The sequence below is a fragment of the Phascolarctos cinereus genome, unplaced genomic scaffold (genome assembly GCF_003287225.1).
Source record: "Phascolarctos cinereus isolate Bilbo 61053 unplaced genomic scaffold, phaCin_HiC Scaffold_9;HRSCAF=440, whole genome shotgun sequence".
In the NCBI taxonomy this organism is placed as follows: Eukaryota; Metazoa; Chordata; class Mammalia; order Diprotodontia; family Phascolarctidae; genus Phascolarctos; species Phascolarctos cinereus.
In genome coordinates, this window is record NW_027556402.1 from 148,079,807 (window position 1) to 148,092,575 (window position 12,769).

Consider the following 12,769-nt stretch of genomic DNA (forward strand, 5'->3'; position numbering starts at 1 on the left):
CCTAGTATCTCCCCCAGCTATTGTGATCTACAGCTCCTCTCTTTCCCAGTCAAACTCCTTGGAAAAAATCCATCTACTTTTGTCTCTAATTCCTCTGCTAAAATTTGGTTACCATTCCTTACCACTCCAATGAAACTACTTACTTCAAAGTAACCAGTGATCTCGTTACATTTACCAAACCTGATCAGTTTTTCTCCCTCCTCATCTTTCTTACCCTCTCTACTACATTTGACACGATTGCCCACTCTCTCCCTTCCTGGATACTCTCCTGGTTCTACTCCCAGCTGGGACTGCTCCTGGTCCATCTCCTTTGCCAGAGCATTATCCATGCCATGTCCAACTGTGGATGCCCCTCAAGGCTCTGTCCTAGCTCTTTTTTTTCTCTCTACATTTTTACTTGGTAATTTCATCAGTTCTTGTGTTCACTTATCTTTATGCAAATGACTCTGAGGTCTATATAAGCAGCCCTATTCTGTCTCTGGAGCTCCAGTACTTTCATCATGAACTACTCATTAGATACTTCAAACTAGATGTCTTCTCGGTATCTCAAATGCCACAACTTCAAAACAAAACTCAGCTTTCCCCTCAAACCCATCCCTCTTTCAGGTTTCCCACCATTCTTCCTGTCATCCAGGTTCACAACCTTGGTGTCATCCTTAATTCTCTTATCCTACATCTCCAATGACCAAACATTTTCATATCCATCTCTACAACATTTCAAATCGGTCTCCTTCTCTCCACTCATACGGCTGCCCTCTTCTTCAAGCCATCATCTCTCACACAGATTAATGCAATGGTCTCCTAACTGGTTTCTCCGCCACGTTTCTCCCTGTTCCCACCCATCATCCGACAAAGTGACTTTCCTAAAGAATGTGTTACTCCTACACAACAAATTTGAGTGGCTTCTTAATATGTGTAGGAAACTTCCTTGTTTGACATTTAAAGAGTTCTTCATAACTTGGCTCCTTCCCACCTTTCCAATGGACTTAACTCTTTATTCCCTGTTAAGTCATATTAGCCTAGTAGGCCACTATACAGCTGAGTAGTGCAATGGATAGAGCATTGAGCCTAGAATTAAGACCTGGGTTCAAATCCAGCCCCAGACACTAGCTAGTTTCTTCAAAATGGGCATCATAATATAGCTCCTACCTCCTAAGGTTGCTGTGAAAATCAAGTAAGATATCTATAGAGTGCTTGTCACAGTGCCTGGCACATGGCAGGCACTTAATAAATGCTTGTTCCCTTCCTCCATCTATTCTCCTAGTTGCTGTTCCTCACATAGGATACCAACTCCTGTCTGTGACTTTGCACTGGTTGTCATGCCACAAATATTCTCGCTCCTAGAATCTCTGGTTTCTTTTAAAAAATCATACAAAGCCTCACCTACAGTGGAACATTTTTCCTGCTCTCCCCTCACCCACTTACTAAAATCTTCCCCCATAAGGTTCCTTGCATTTGTTTATATGACATATGTACACATGTGTATATAAGCGTACATGTTGTCTCCATCACAAGAACGGAAGCTCCTTGAGGGCAGGGATTGTTTTGCCTGTTTCTTTGTGTCCCCAGTATCAAGCACTTGACATTAATAAATGCTTGCTTACTGAATGAAGTAGCATGGACCATAGAAACATCAAAGATGCTAAAGCCCAGACTGAACAAATACTTGAAATAAAAGCCAAGGTAAGGTTAACAAAGTAGTTAGGTTTTGAGTTAGATGACCACTAAGGTGACTTTCAACTTTAAATCTGTGATCCTATGATAGAGAGGAAGATCAAAGAAATGGCAGGACCACTATATCAAAGAAAATAATTTTCAGAGGAAAAAACATATTACACAAAGTTGAAATAGGAAAAGGTGTAGATGGAAGTTCCCAAAAGGATGAAATTACGGATCCAGTTTTAATAGCTCATATTTACATTTTAAACAAACCCTGAAATGGAAGTAATCAGTTTAGGGGAGAGAACATTTAGGCAAAACTAAAATTTTCACCCTTCTACCAGATTGGGGAGGGGAAGAAGGGAAATAGAATTTATTAAGCACCTATACGTGGCAGGCATTTGTACTGAGTGCTTTAAAAATATTACCTCCTTCAATCCTCATAACAACTTTGGGAGGTAAGTACTATTATCATCTCCATTTTATAGTTGAGGAAACTAAGGCAAGGACAAGTTAAGTGACTTTTGCTAAGAGTTACACAACTATTAAGTATCTGAGGCCAGATCTGAACTCAGGTCTTCCTGGCTCCAAGCTCCAGCACTGCATCCACTGTACAGACTTCAGAATTAGAAGAGACCTGAAAGGTTGTCTAGTGCAACTTCCTTATTTTACAGAGGTTAAATAACTTGTAGTGGTTAACTAACTTACAATAACTTGTAAATAACTTAAATCCAAGTCTACAGAAACCAAACCCAACACTCTTTCTACCATCATGTTAGAGAAAATCATTGCCAGAATAAATGTACTGATCTATTAAACATTTTCTTTCTTTTTTTTGGGGGGTGAGGCAATCAGGGTTAAGTGACTTGCCCAGAGTCACAGAGCTAGGGAGTGTTAGGTGTCTGAGACTGCATTTGAACTCAGGTCCACTGCACCACCTAGCTGTCCCTATTAAACATTTTAAATAAAGGTAGTTAAAATAACTTTTAACAGACTATCTTGGATTCCTTATTAAGAAAAAAACACAGAAAAATGACAGAGTTTCTGAAACCAAACACAAATTCTTTTTATTTGTGGGAATACCATTTTACATCAACTCCATTAAAACCTAAAACCAACCTGCTGAAGTCCTGTTAGATGGCATGACAGTATTTCAGTTAAGCAGTGAATCACAACACTTGCACACCTCATGTATGTAATGCAAATACTAAAGACATAAAAGCATTCACAGTTATAGGTTAACTGTTGTCCATGTAACAAGCAGTAACCTCCAGTAGAAATTATTTTGTGACAAAAATCAACCCACATTTTGGTCTCATTTACAGACAACCAACAGTTCAGTTGGTGGATGAATTCTATACATTTATTATACAACATATGAAAGGATAAGGCTTACAGAGGTATTTTAGCAGTTGTAAGAATAAAAATTAGGGGGACAAGCTAATTTTTAAAGCTTTCTGTATAAACCTCAAAAGTACAATTAAAATAGAAACTAGAGGTCAAAAAAATCTGTTAAATTGGACAAAAGTATAAAGGTTTTTCTACTCCAATTTACCAAAAAAAGGACCAAAACCTGTTTAACTAGTAGCTCATGCTTCAAAAAGATACACAACATTTCAGCAGGTATTTTTAAAAAGAATTAAATAATGAAACCTCTGACCAACCATTGTGGCAATGTAAATCTAAACTTTACATTCCATTCCACTGTGAGCACTTATATGGTAGTGTTCAAATATCATGAGGAAAAAAGGGTTGAGGATCTTGTTGGAAATGAAGGGAAAATAAACTAATCTTTTGGCATAAGCCACTAAATAACCATCTGAAGATATCTATGATGAGTCAATATCAACCTAGTCTAGAGATAAGTAGACAGAGACTTAAAAAAGAGTCTAAGCATCCCATCCCTCCAATACGTCTCTACTTTTAAAAAGAATTACATTAAAACAGAAGGGGGTGGGGGAGGAGATAAGGATCTTCCGAAATAATCTCAAAGGCTTATTTTAAAAAAAGTTTAAAATTTGCAAAATTAAAACCATTCAGGACTTTTTAAGCAAGTAGATTTTGGTTGCCCCGTGAGATTCATATTTCTTTTTAAAATTATATACATAATTAATAGCTTTCTCGGGTTCTACCCGCCATTGCTAAAAAGCCTAATTATTTACCTACTGCAATTTTCCCTTTGCAACAATTTTTATATTCTGAGAGAATTGTGCCATTTATTATTTTTTTAATTCTCCAGATTCTTAATCTGACACTAAAAAATAATAAAATAAACCCAGGGTTTTTGTGTGTGTTGCTGATAATTTTTTAAAGGAAAAAAACCCAAAACAGCACACAATTGACCAAATTTATAAGATATTACTTCTAAAATGTGGTTTGTTTGTAAATAGGATAAAAAAAATTAACAGTACTTTATATATCTCTATATTTGTCCTCTGGCTATCACCACTGAAATATATATATATATTTACACTAAAATCCTTGCAAAATATTGGATTTAATATTGGTTGCTTTCCATAAACATTTTCTAATCCACTCACGGTTATTATCTTGTGCAAATTGGCACTAACTCAGAAATGACCAATTGTGAGCGTACAAACAAGGAACAATCAGGTATGCTTGGTCATTATGTAGCTTTTCAAACTCCTCTATGTGTTTATTTCACAGCAAACCAAACATTTTTATTTGGTGGGGAAAGGTAGCAGTTGCATTTTTACCATAACGTGATTTTGTGTATGCAAACACATTGTATATACATATATACTTTGTCTTTGGTGGTTTAATTACAACAGGGAAAAGAAATTCAAATAAAACCTAAAATCCTGCATATGTCAGCAGAGAAACTGTGACACAGTAGTGTAGAGGAACATGCCTATGTGTTTTTTCTCATTTCACACAGGTCAAAAAATTCACATTTCATCAAGGGGGAGTGGGGGTGCCACAGAGAAGAGCCACTAGCAGATTTCAATCAAGTTCAAACTACTTACAATTACTTGCCTAGTCTTGGATTCTGCTCATACTACATAACAGCTGCATTCATTTCATTTGTCCAAATGCACCAACAGATTTTTACTTGTCAAGCAACCATAAAATTTTCTATTTTCATAAAATCTCAGGGACTGCATTATTTAGCACCAGAGACACTGAAGAAATAAGTGTTGGTATTGACAATACATTTCCTAAGAAGGGGTAAGGCAGAGAAAACAAGACATAAAATGCAAATGTTAGAATACCATTCCATTCACTCTAGTTTTCCTCATTTGGGCAAATAATGGCTGAAACTTTCCTGTACAAATTATTCAGTCACCAAAAAAAAGTGGTCCCTAAGTAAAGGATTGCATGTATTTAACTCAATGCTGGTGGTTTAATATCCATTGCCTGCAATGAACATTTTGCCAGGAAAAACCCAGCAGGTAAGAAAAGGAAAAACAAACCCTCACTATTCAATAGAGTTCTTCAATTAAATAAGAAACTGAAAATTAGACACTATGAAAGCCTAACTAAAAATTCAAACCATCACCCACAGTTGGCTGGAGCTGATAAATTGTGATTGCCAACAAACCATTCATTTTGGATGAAGGGAGAACATAAATTTTAGTTTTAGTAGCTTAGGAAACAATAGAAGCCTGAACATTCTTTGTAAGCCAAAGGAAAAGAGAGTGTTGAGGAAGAAGGAAGGGAATATGCCAAAGGCAATGTAAAGGAGCTTAAATTCCATTTTTGTAAAAGTATATTTTTAGTTTGCTGATTTGTATCACTATCTAAAATACGACAGGGTTTTTTTTCCAAACATAAAAAAAGTTTAAATATGTTTATGTTTAAAAAAAAAAACAACAATATTCTATGTACCAAGTAGAAATTATCTGTGGCATATTACAACTATGTAGCTAAATAATTTCAATTTTAACTATTTTTAAAGGCCAATAGTTTTAACTAAAACTAAGTGACATTTGGCATGTGCCGCTGAAGGAATAAATGACACTCGTTCCCCTAGCAAAAAAACGACCTCTTAAACAGAAATGTTATACTGGCGACGGCTGCTCATGGCAACAATGTTCAAGGAGTTCTTTGAGTCTTGTTTTCTGAAATGCTACATTTGAGACCAAATAAAGAAATAAAAGATTCATTTGAAAAAAGTGACGAAAATGTGCCACAAAATTATTTTTACAATACATTTCTGCAGAAATAATCTCTAGGTGAAGCTTTTTTTATACACATATACAAAATTTAAACAGCAATATACACATAATCACAGTGAAGACGTTGGCAAATCCACCACTCTGTAGTGTAAATACAAAATGCAGAGCAGCCTTCAAAGAGGACAGTGCTACACACCAAGCGTCACTGGCTTGTTAAATAGCAAACACCACAACTTCCCGGCAGAAGGGACGCTGGGCGAGAAAAGCAGCATGCGCTTTGACACAAACAGCAATTTATGGCTAATGGCTGACAGAACTGTGCTAACAGGGACTCTTGAGCTGCTGTGCATAGTTAGATTCCTATGTCATCTGTTTCTCTTTATACCACTCCACAAACTCATCCAACAAAACTGGCCCTGTAAAGAAGAGAGAAAGTAAGTATGTTTTACACAAATTCTTTCAAAAGGATGGTAGGAAAAATGTCAATACACCCCACCAGTACTCACATGCTCCATCTTCATCATAGTTGCTAAGGTCAAGACTAATTGTTCTGCTAAACTCTAGCACATTGCACCACTGATCTTTGTTTATAACTTTATATTTTGATTGCTGTTAAAAAGAAAAAAAAAGACAAGTGAAACATGGAAGAACTAGAAATTGTTTCAATCTGTTTATTATAGAACATTATATAAAACATTAAAAACAAACAATTCAAATTGTAGATGTGCCAGTACCAAGTAAATAGGATTGGACAACAAAAGTGATATTTAAAAATCTAACGGAAATTTTCAGGACAAAAATACTACAGAAACTCCAGAGGAAAAAAAAGTGTAAGATTTCTCTAACAGTCATGATATGAGGGTCTGAAAAATCCATATCCTTCGGCCTTGAGGTGTCAGAGGTTCATACAGGAAAGTTTTTACTTCTTAGATATGCACAGCATAGTTTTCCACCAAGCATTCTATTTTAAGACAAGTTGAATCAAGTCAACAGATATTTACTTTATCACAGGTATACTGTATTCTCACTACTGTTAGGTACAACAGGGGATACAAAGGTACAAGATAAAGTCCCTGCCCTTAAAAAAGAAAGTAAAAATAGGTGTACAGAAATAAAAATAAAACAACTAAACATAATCTTAAAGAGCACAATGTACTATCAGTATACTTTGTGTGTCATCTAAACTATAAGGCTCATGTTCCAGATTTATTTCCACAAAAGACCACAATGCCTAAATATTCTATTAAAACAAGCCATGAAGCCAATAATTGGTATATAACCTGGCCACTAAAATCAGGGAGACACATAAGCTACCAAAAAATATAAATAATACACAAAGGGTAGTATATGACCTGACTCATCTTTATGACACACAGAAAAATTCTGCATCCAATAACATAAGGATGATTGCTGCCATTGTGTTATTTTAAGAAAAAAACAAAACAATAGAAGCTAATCTGTACTTTCTACCTACCCACCCTGCCCCCAACTACCACCACCAACAACAAAGTTAAAAGCAGAAGATAAAACAATGTTCATTTATTCCATTCAAGATAACTTGGAAAGGAAAAACCCAATAAATAAAACATTTAGGCATGCTCATGAACACTATGCAGTTTGAACTTAGCCAAGGCCTTGTTAAAAGCTCTATGCCTAAGAGCCTCTTCAACATCCACTTCTAAAGCTCTCCCCACCGGCAGCTGATTTAATCATTTTCAAAGTGGCAATAATTTCCTTTACAGCATAAGGAACTGCTAGTTAACATTCTTCAGGATGGCCAATTTAGAATAAAAGTTCTTTTTTTTTTTGGAAGTCAGAAAGCTTCACGTGGGTCCCAAAGCTAGGAACACTAAGTTAAATTGCATCAGTAAAGTTACATTGGCGAACAATACAGCTGATGACTTCTTTAGTGGTTAGTTTGGGAGTTACTCTTCCAACTTTTACAAGCATAATCAATACTTCAAAGAATCTATAAGTTTAGTGACGTGGGTTCTCCCTCCAAAGTACAGAGTGCCACCTACATAAGTCTTCTTATATCATGAGACTATAGTCTCTGACCTCCCATAAATCTTTCACAAATGGTTTGCCCAACATGCTAGGGGCCTTCCTCTGGGGCTCTGGACATTACATGGGTACCAATTCAGCAACAAGAGGCTGTTTGTTATACCTTGCTTTTGACACATGCCAGGAAGTACATCTCTCTGATATTATTACTTATGCCACTTGTGACACTGATCATGTGTGTCTTCCATTGGCCTCTGGGTGATCTTCAATTCTGATTTCTGTTATTTCATAATTTGTAGTTAGCTGCATACAGCATCTCCAGGAGACTACAGGTGTTAAAATGAGTTTTTGCCTTAACTTAGAGATACTGAAAATGCAATTCAACAGTTCTCTAACTCCCAATTCAATTCTGGATCTAAACTCAATCTTCATCTTCGACATTTCTCTAAGATACTGTACTGACTAATCAGCTCAATGGGTACATTTGTACAACAGACAGTCAGCTAATAGACATTTAAACACCTACTACATGCCAGGTACTGTGCTAAGTGCTAGGAAAAGGAAGAAAGAAAAGAAAGAATGGAGGGGAAAAAAGGCAGTTCCTGCTCTCAAGGGGCTTACAATCAAATGGGAGAAAATAATGAACAAAAGGAATCTGGAAAAGGAGTGAGGAAAGGTACTCAGGTACAGGGGTATGACAGTGACGGCCAGAAAAGTGCAGTGGGTAGAAAATTGGGCATTCTCCTTGGAGGTTCTGGGAGAAGCTCTCTTACTTCATCCTTCTCAATCAGAGGGGGAGGGGATGTTAAGTGATGAGGTATGAGGTCCAAGGCTGAAAGTCATTTTGTAGGTTTGATGAGGTTTCTGGAGCATGACAGCAAGTCCAGAGGAGTTCAGCCAGTAACTTATTTTTTCTAGGTGGAGAGCTAGCCTTATGGGTGGAAGAGGTGGTGTCAAGAATTGTGATTTTTTTCATCCTAAGGAAATTCCAGTTAATAAAATTCTGCCAGTGCAAAGTGACAACCTTTCTGAAAATTATAGTCTGAAGACTGATGCTGGGAAAATGAGAGATTAAGTGACATGCCTGAAGTCACAAAGCCAGTATATGAGCTAGAAGCAGTACTTGAACTCAGGTCTTTCTGACTCAAAGGCAATATCCATTACATCACGCTATCCCTCTCTTTAAAGATCTCATTTAGGAAGTTTTGCAAAGTTCCAGGCTTGCTGAAATCAAAGTGGCACAATATCATCTCCAAACCACAGAATCTGGACAACCTCACCATCTTGGGAACCCCCTCTTACACATTTGGACTCTGAACTGGATAACCTTCATAATGGTAGCAAAACCTTTGTGAGCAAAGGTCACCCTGTTTTATGCCTTCATTAATATTAATAAGCAGAGAACCATTGAACAATTATTCTGTTGGGTTTATCAAGGAATATTTTACCATCAAAACACGAACATAGCAGTCAATTTTAAGGCTGTATTTTCCTGTCATTGCTTTTTAACAAGACTTAGTACAAATTATTTGTAATAATAAAAATTCATGTGTATATAGTGCTTTAAGGTTTACAAAGCATTTTGCACGCACTATTTCATTTATATGTAAGATAGAACATAATAATTTTTTAAAGAACTAAATTTATCACATTTCTAAAGGAATTCTAGTACTTTCTGCCCAAAAAAAGGAGTTAGTAATAACAATCACTATAAAAGAAATTAATATATCAGCAATTTTTCTAGGTCCCTATAAAATAAGTTCTAATATGTTTAAAAGGGTTCATGAAAACAAAATCAGCAAGCAATTAAAAAAAAAAGCTAGAAACAGCAGTTTATTGTTTCATGTGATATTTTTATTACTGATTACGTACTAAATATTATTGTTAAATTTATCATTTAAAATATGCAGAAAGTGATCTGTGTTTATGGAAAGAAAAGTCCTTCCAAAAAGACTGCTCATAAAAACATTTTTTATGACTATGTGCAAAGGACAGGGAAAAAAGGAAGGGTAAAAATGAAAATGTCATATTTGATACAAAATAAAGACTAATTCCTGGTAAGAAGCTACTAGGATTTCATTCTGGCTACTACTATTACTTTTCAGCTACTTCTACAGTCAATGGGTCAGAAATTATAATCAAACACTATTTTCTTATTAAATGAGATTTTAAAATGCTAGATGTTTTCAAACTGAAGAAAATATTTCTTTACTCAATAGCTAACACAGTAACAGCCTCTTTTTTGTCTAGAGGTATGATTTCAATGCTGTAGGCAGTGGTGTCAAACTCAAATGGAAATGGATCCTTACTGGACTCATACCGACTTACAAAACTACAAATTAACATCATCTATGTTACTCTGTATTTTTATTTGTATTCTGGCAGTCCAGTTTTGTGGGCAGCACCCAGCGAGTTTGACACGTCTACTGCACAAGAACTGCTTGTGAGGAAAACAACTCCACCAACTGAGATCATCAGCAAAGAGACTGTAACCCAGCGTTTCTGAGAGTTTCTGGGGACACTAAGAACTTTCCTGAGAGTTTCACAGCCAATATATATCAGATGCAGGGCTTGACCCTAGACCTTCTTGACTCCAAAGTCTGCTCTATCCACCACTCCATGGTATCTCCCTAGTAAATCACAAACTTCTAATACCTTAAGAATTTTGGCAAGCATGCAGCTTGGTCTAAAACAAACAAAAAACCACTGCTTAATGAAACAGATAATCAATCAAGACTATAAAAAGGTAAATGTTGAATTTTTACTGTCTCAAAACAAAATCTAAATAAAATAGAATTTCTGAAATGAGGGGAGATAAGCCAGGAAAAAATTATTTATACCTAATATTTTTTAATGTATTTATAACATTATTTTTGCTATGAATTTTTAAAATTTAAAGTATGAATGAAATGAGGCCCAAATAATTGATATTAATTATAAGCACTGACTTTAAAATAAAATGATGTAATTGTATAAAATTTAGCAAATAAAATACACAACTGGTTTTTTAACAGGCAAATAAACATTTCATTAAATAGCATCATTCTGTACCTCTAGGAATTGGTGGAATACTGGAAAAAGGGCCCAGGTTTTTCCTAACAACAGTCCCAACATGCATTTGGCAGTATTGATGTCTAGGCTTCGCTGGTCCTTTTCCTGTTTAATAGATAAAAACATGAATGAGAGTTGAAGAAATTTTCTAAATTCCAATCACCAATACTTCTATTTAATTAAAAAAAAAAGGAACTGTTCACTTATCACAAATATCACAGAAATCCATAGGAGATAATAAAGGTCGGGGGGGGAGGAATTATTATAGAAAAGTTGCAATTTCACAAGGGAAAAAATATATATACGTATCTTTTTAATGATCAAACTAAAAACCAAATCAATTAAATCCACACTAGCAAACATTGCTATTTCATGAAAAGAAATCCAGAATCATCACATGATTTGACACTTGCTTTATTTACAAAAATAAAAAAAAATAAAACTATTTTAAAATTTACAAACAGATTTAGGTGTTCCAAGACTAGCAACAGAGATCTATCATTTTTAGGAATGAGTTTCCATGAAGTCAAATTCACAACTTCATTAGCTATTTTCCTCCTATATTACACTCTATTATATTACATATACTGAAATTAAACAGGACCATGCTCCCCTAGCATAATAATTTTATGTCTTTGGAGATTCTCTTCAAACAAGGCAGCCTACAAACAAGAGAACTGAATATATCCACTCTCTGAAAAAGTAGAATCTATATGTATACCTCCTCTTCAAAGAAATTTTTAGCAAGATATATATATATATACATATATGTACACATATATATGTGTATATATACACACATACACATATATGTATATATACACACATATATATGTGTGTATACACACACACACACAGCCACACACTCCTCCATAAGTCATGACCATGGGAAACATAATACTTCATGTTAGATACAGTGGCTACATTTCATTGAGAAAACCCAAAGAGAGATAACACATACACTTAGATATAAAAAGAAAGATTTGGTTCTTCTTCATTATACTTTTGGCAAATGATTAATTTTTCTTTCACTTTCCCCCCTCAAAATTCACTTTTTTTGGAACTAAAACTAAAGAGTACCTTAAAAAAAGAACTTAAGGATCAAGACTGTTAAAATATTTGGCCAAAGTCAGTATCCACCAAGGAATATTAATCATCATGAAATATTTTTCAGATGGATAGCCAATGTAAGAAAACACTGAGCTCTCTGCATGAACCAGAAATTTACTGACTTTGGGTCTAGCTAAAAGGGTAGCACTTTCTGGAATACGAAATACAGAATACTGCATTTGAAACAATTCACAATAAATTTTCTCAAATTTTAATGTATTCTATCTTAGCACATCTCGATAAGATAATGTGATGATTTTAAGTAATAACTCAAGTGTTCTTCCATATGCAAACAAACCAAAACAACCCCCTAAATATGGCATTGCATTTAGTAGTAACAAGCCTAACAATTCAGAAATGTGTGCACCTCACTCAACAATTTCAAACGAAGACTATGAAGGCACAACAGCTAAGAAGAACCCACAACAGCTTTACTCCTTGAGATCATTCACCGTCATTTTTCTCACAGTGAAAGGTATTGTGTACAAACAGCTCAGGCAAGACGTTTATATACACTCCTCTAGCAGTGGAAATTCAACTTAAGTACCATGATAGTAGGGATGACCCAAACCAGCAAGTTTCATGCAAGCAGGTAGCCTGAGATATTAGTCAATGTTTCCCCATTGTACATCTGAATCATCTTATTGAAGACTGAATTGTTCACACAACAGAGGCGAAAGTCTAGAAAAGTGCTCTAATGACTGCCTCATCCCAACCAATACTGGTTAGTTTGCTACATAAGGAAAGTTTTTAACTCCCTTGTACTCTTCAGACAAGTAGAATGCTATGTTCCACCCTAAAACAAT

General features: G+C 35.3%; 1 protein-coding gene across 6 annotated transcripts in view; it reads right to left on the reverse strand.

Annotated features, from left to right (window-relative positions):
* Positions 1 to 2,700: 2,700 nt before the first annotated feature.
* Positions 2,701 to 12,769, reverse strand: part of DCUN1D4 (defective in cullin neddylation 1 domain containing 4) — an 88,388-nt gene continuing 78,319 nt past the window's right edge. For all 6 annotated transcript variants that reach the window (XM_020990263.2, XM_020990253.2, XM_020990268.2 and 3 more), the window contains 3 exons: positions 10,854 to 10,958; positions 6,305 to 6,407; positions 2,701 to 6,214 (listed from right to left, as the gene is read on the reverse strand). In XM_020990263.2, coding sequence (XP_020845922.1) covers positions 6,159 to 6,214; positions 6,305 to 6,407; positions 10,854 to 10,958 — 264 coding nt within the window. In that variant the 3' untranslated portion in view covers positions 2,701 to 6,158. The remainder of the gene's footprint in view (positions 6,215 to 6,304; positions 6,408 to 10,853; positions 10,959 to 12,769) is intronic.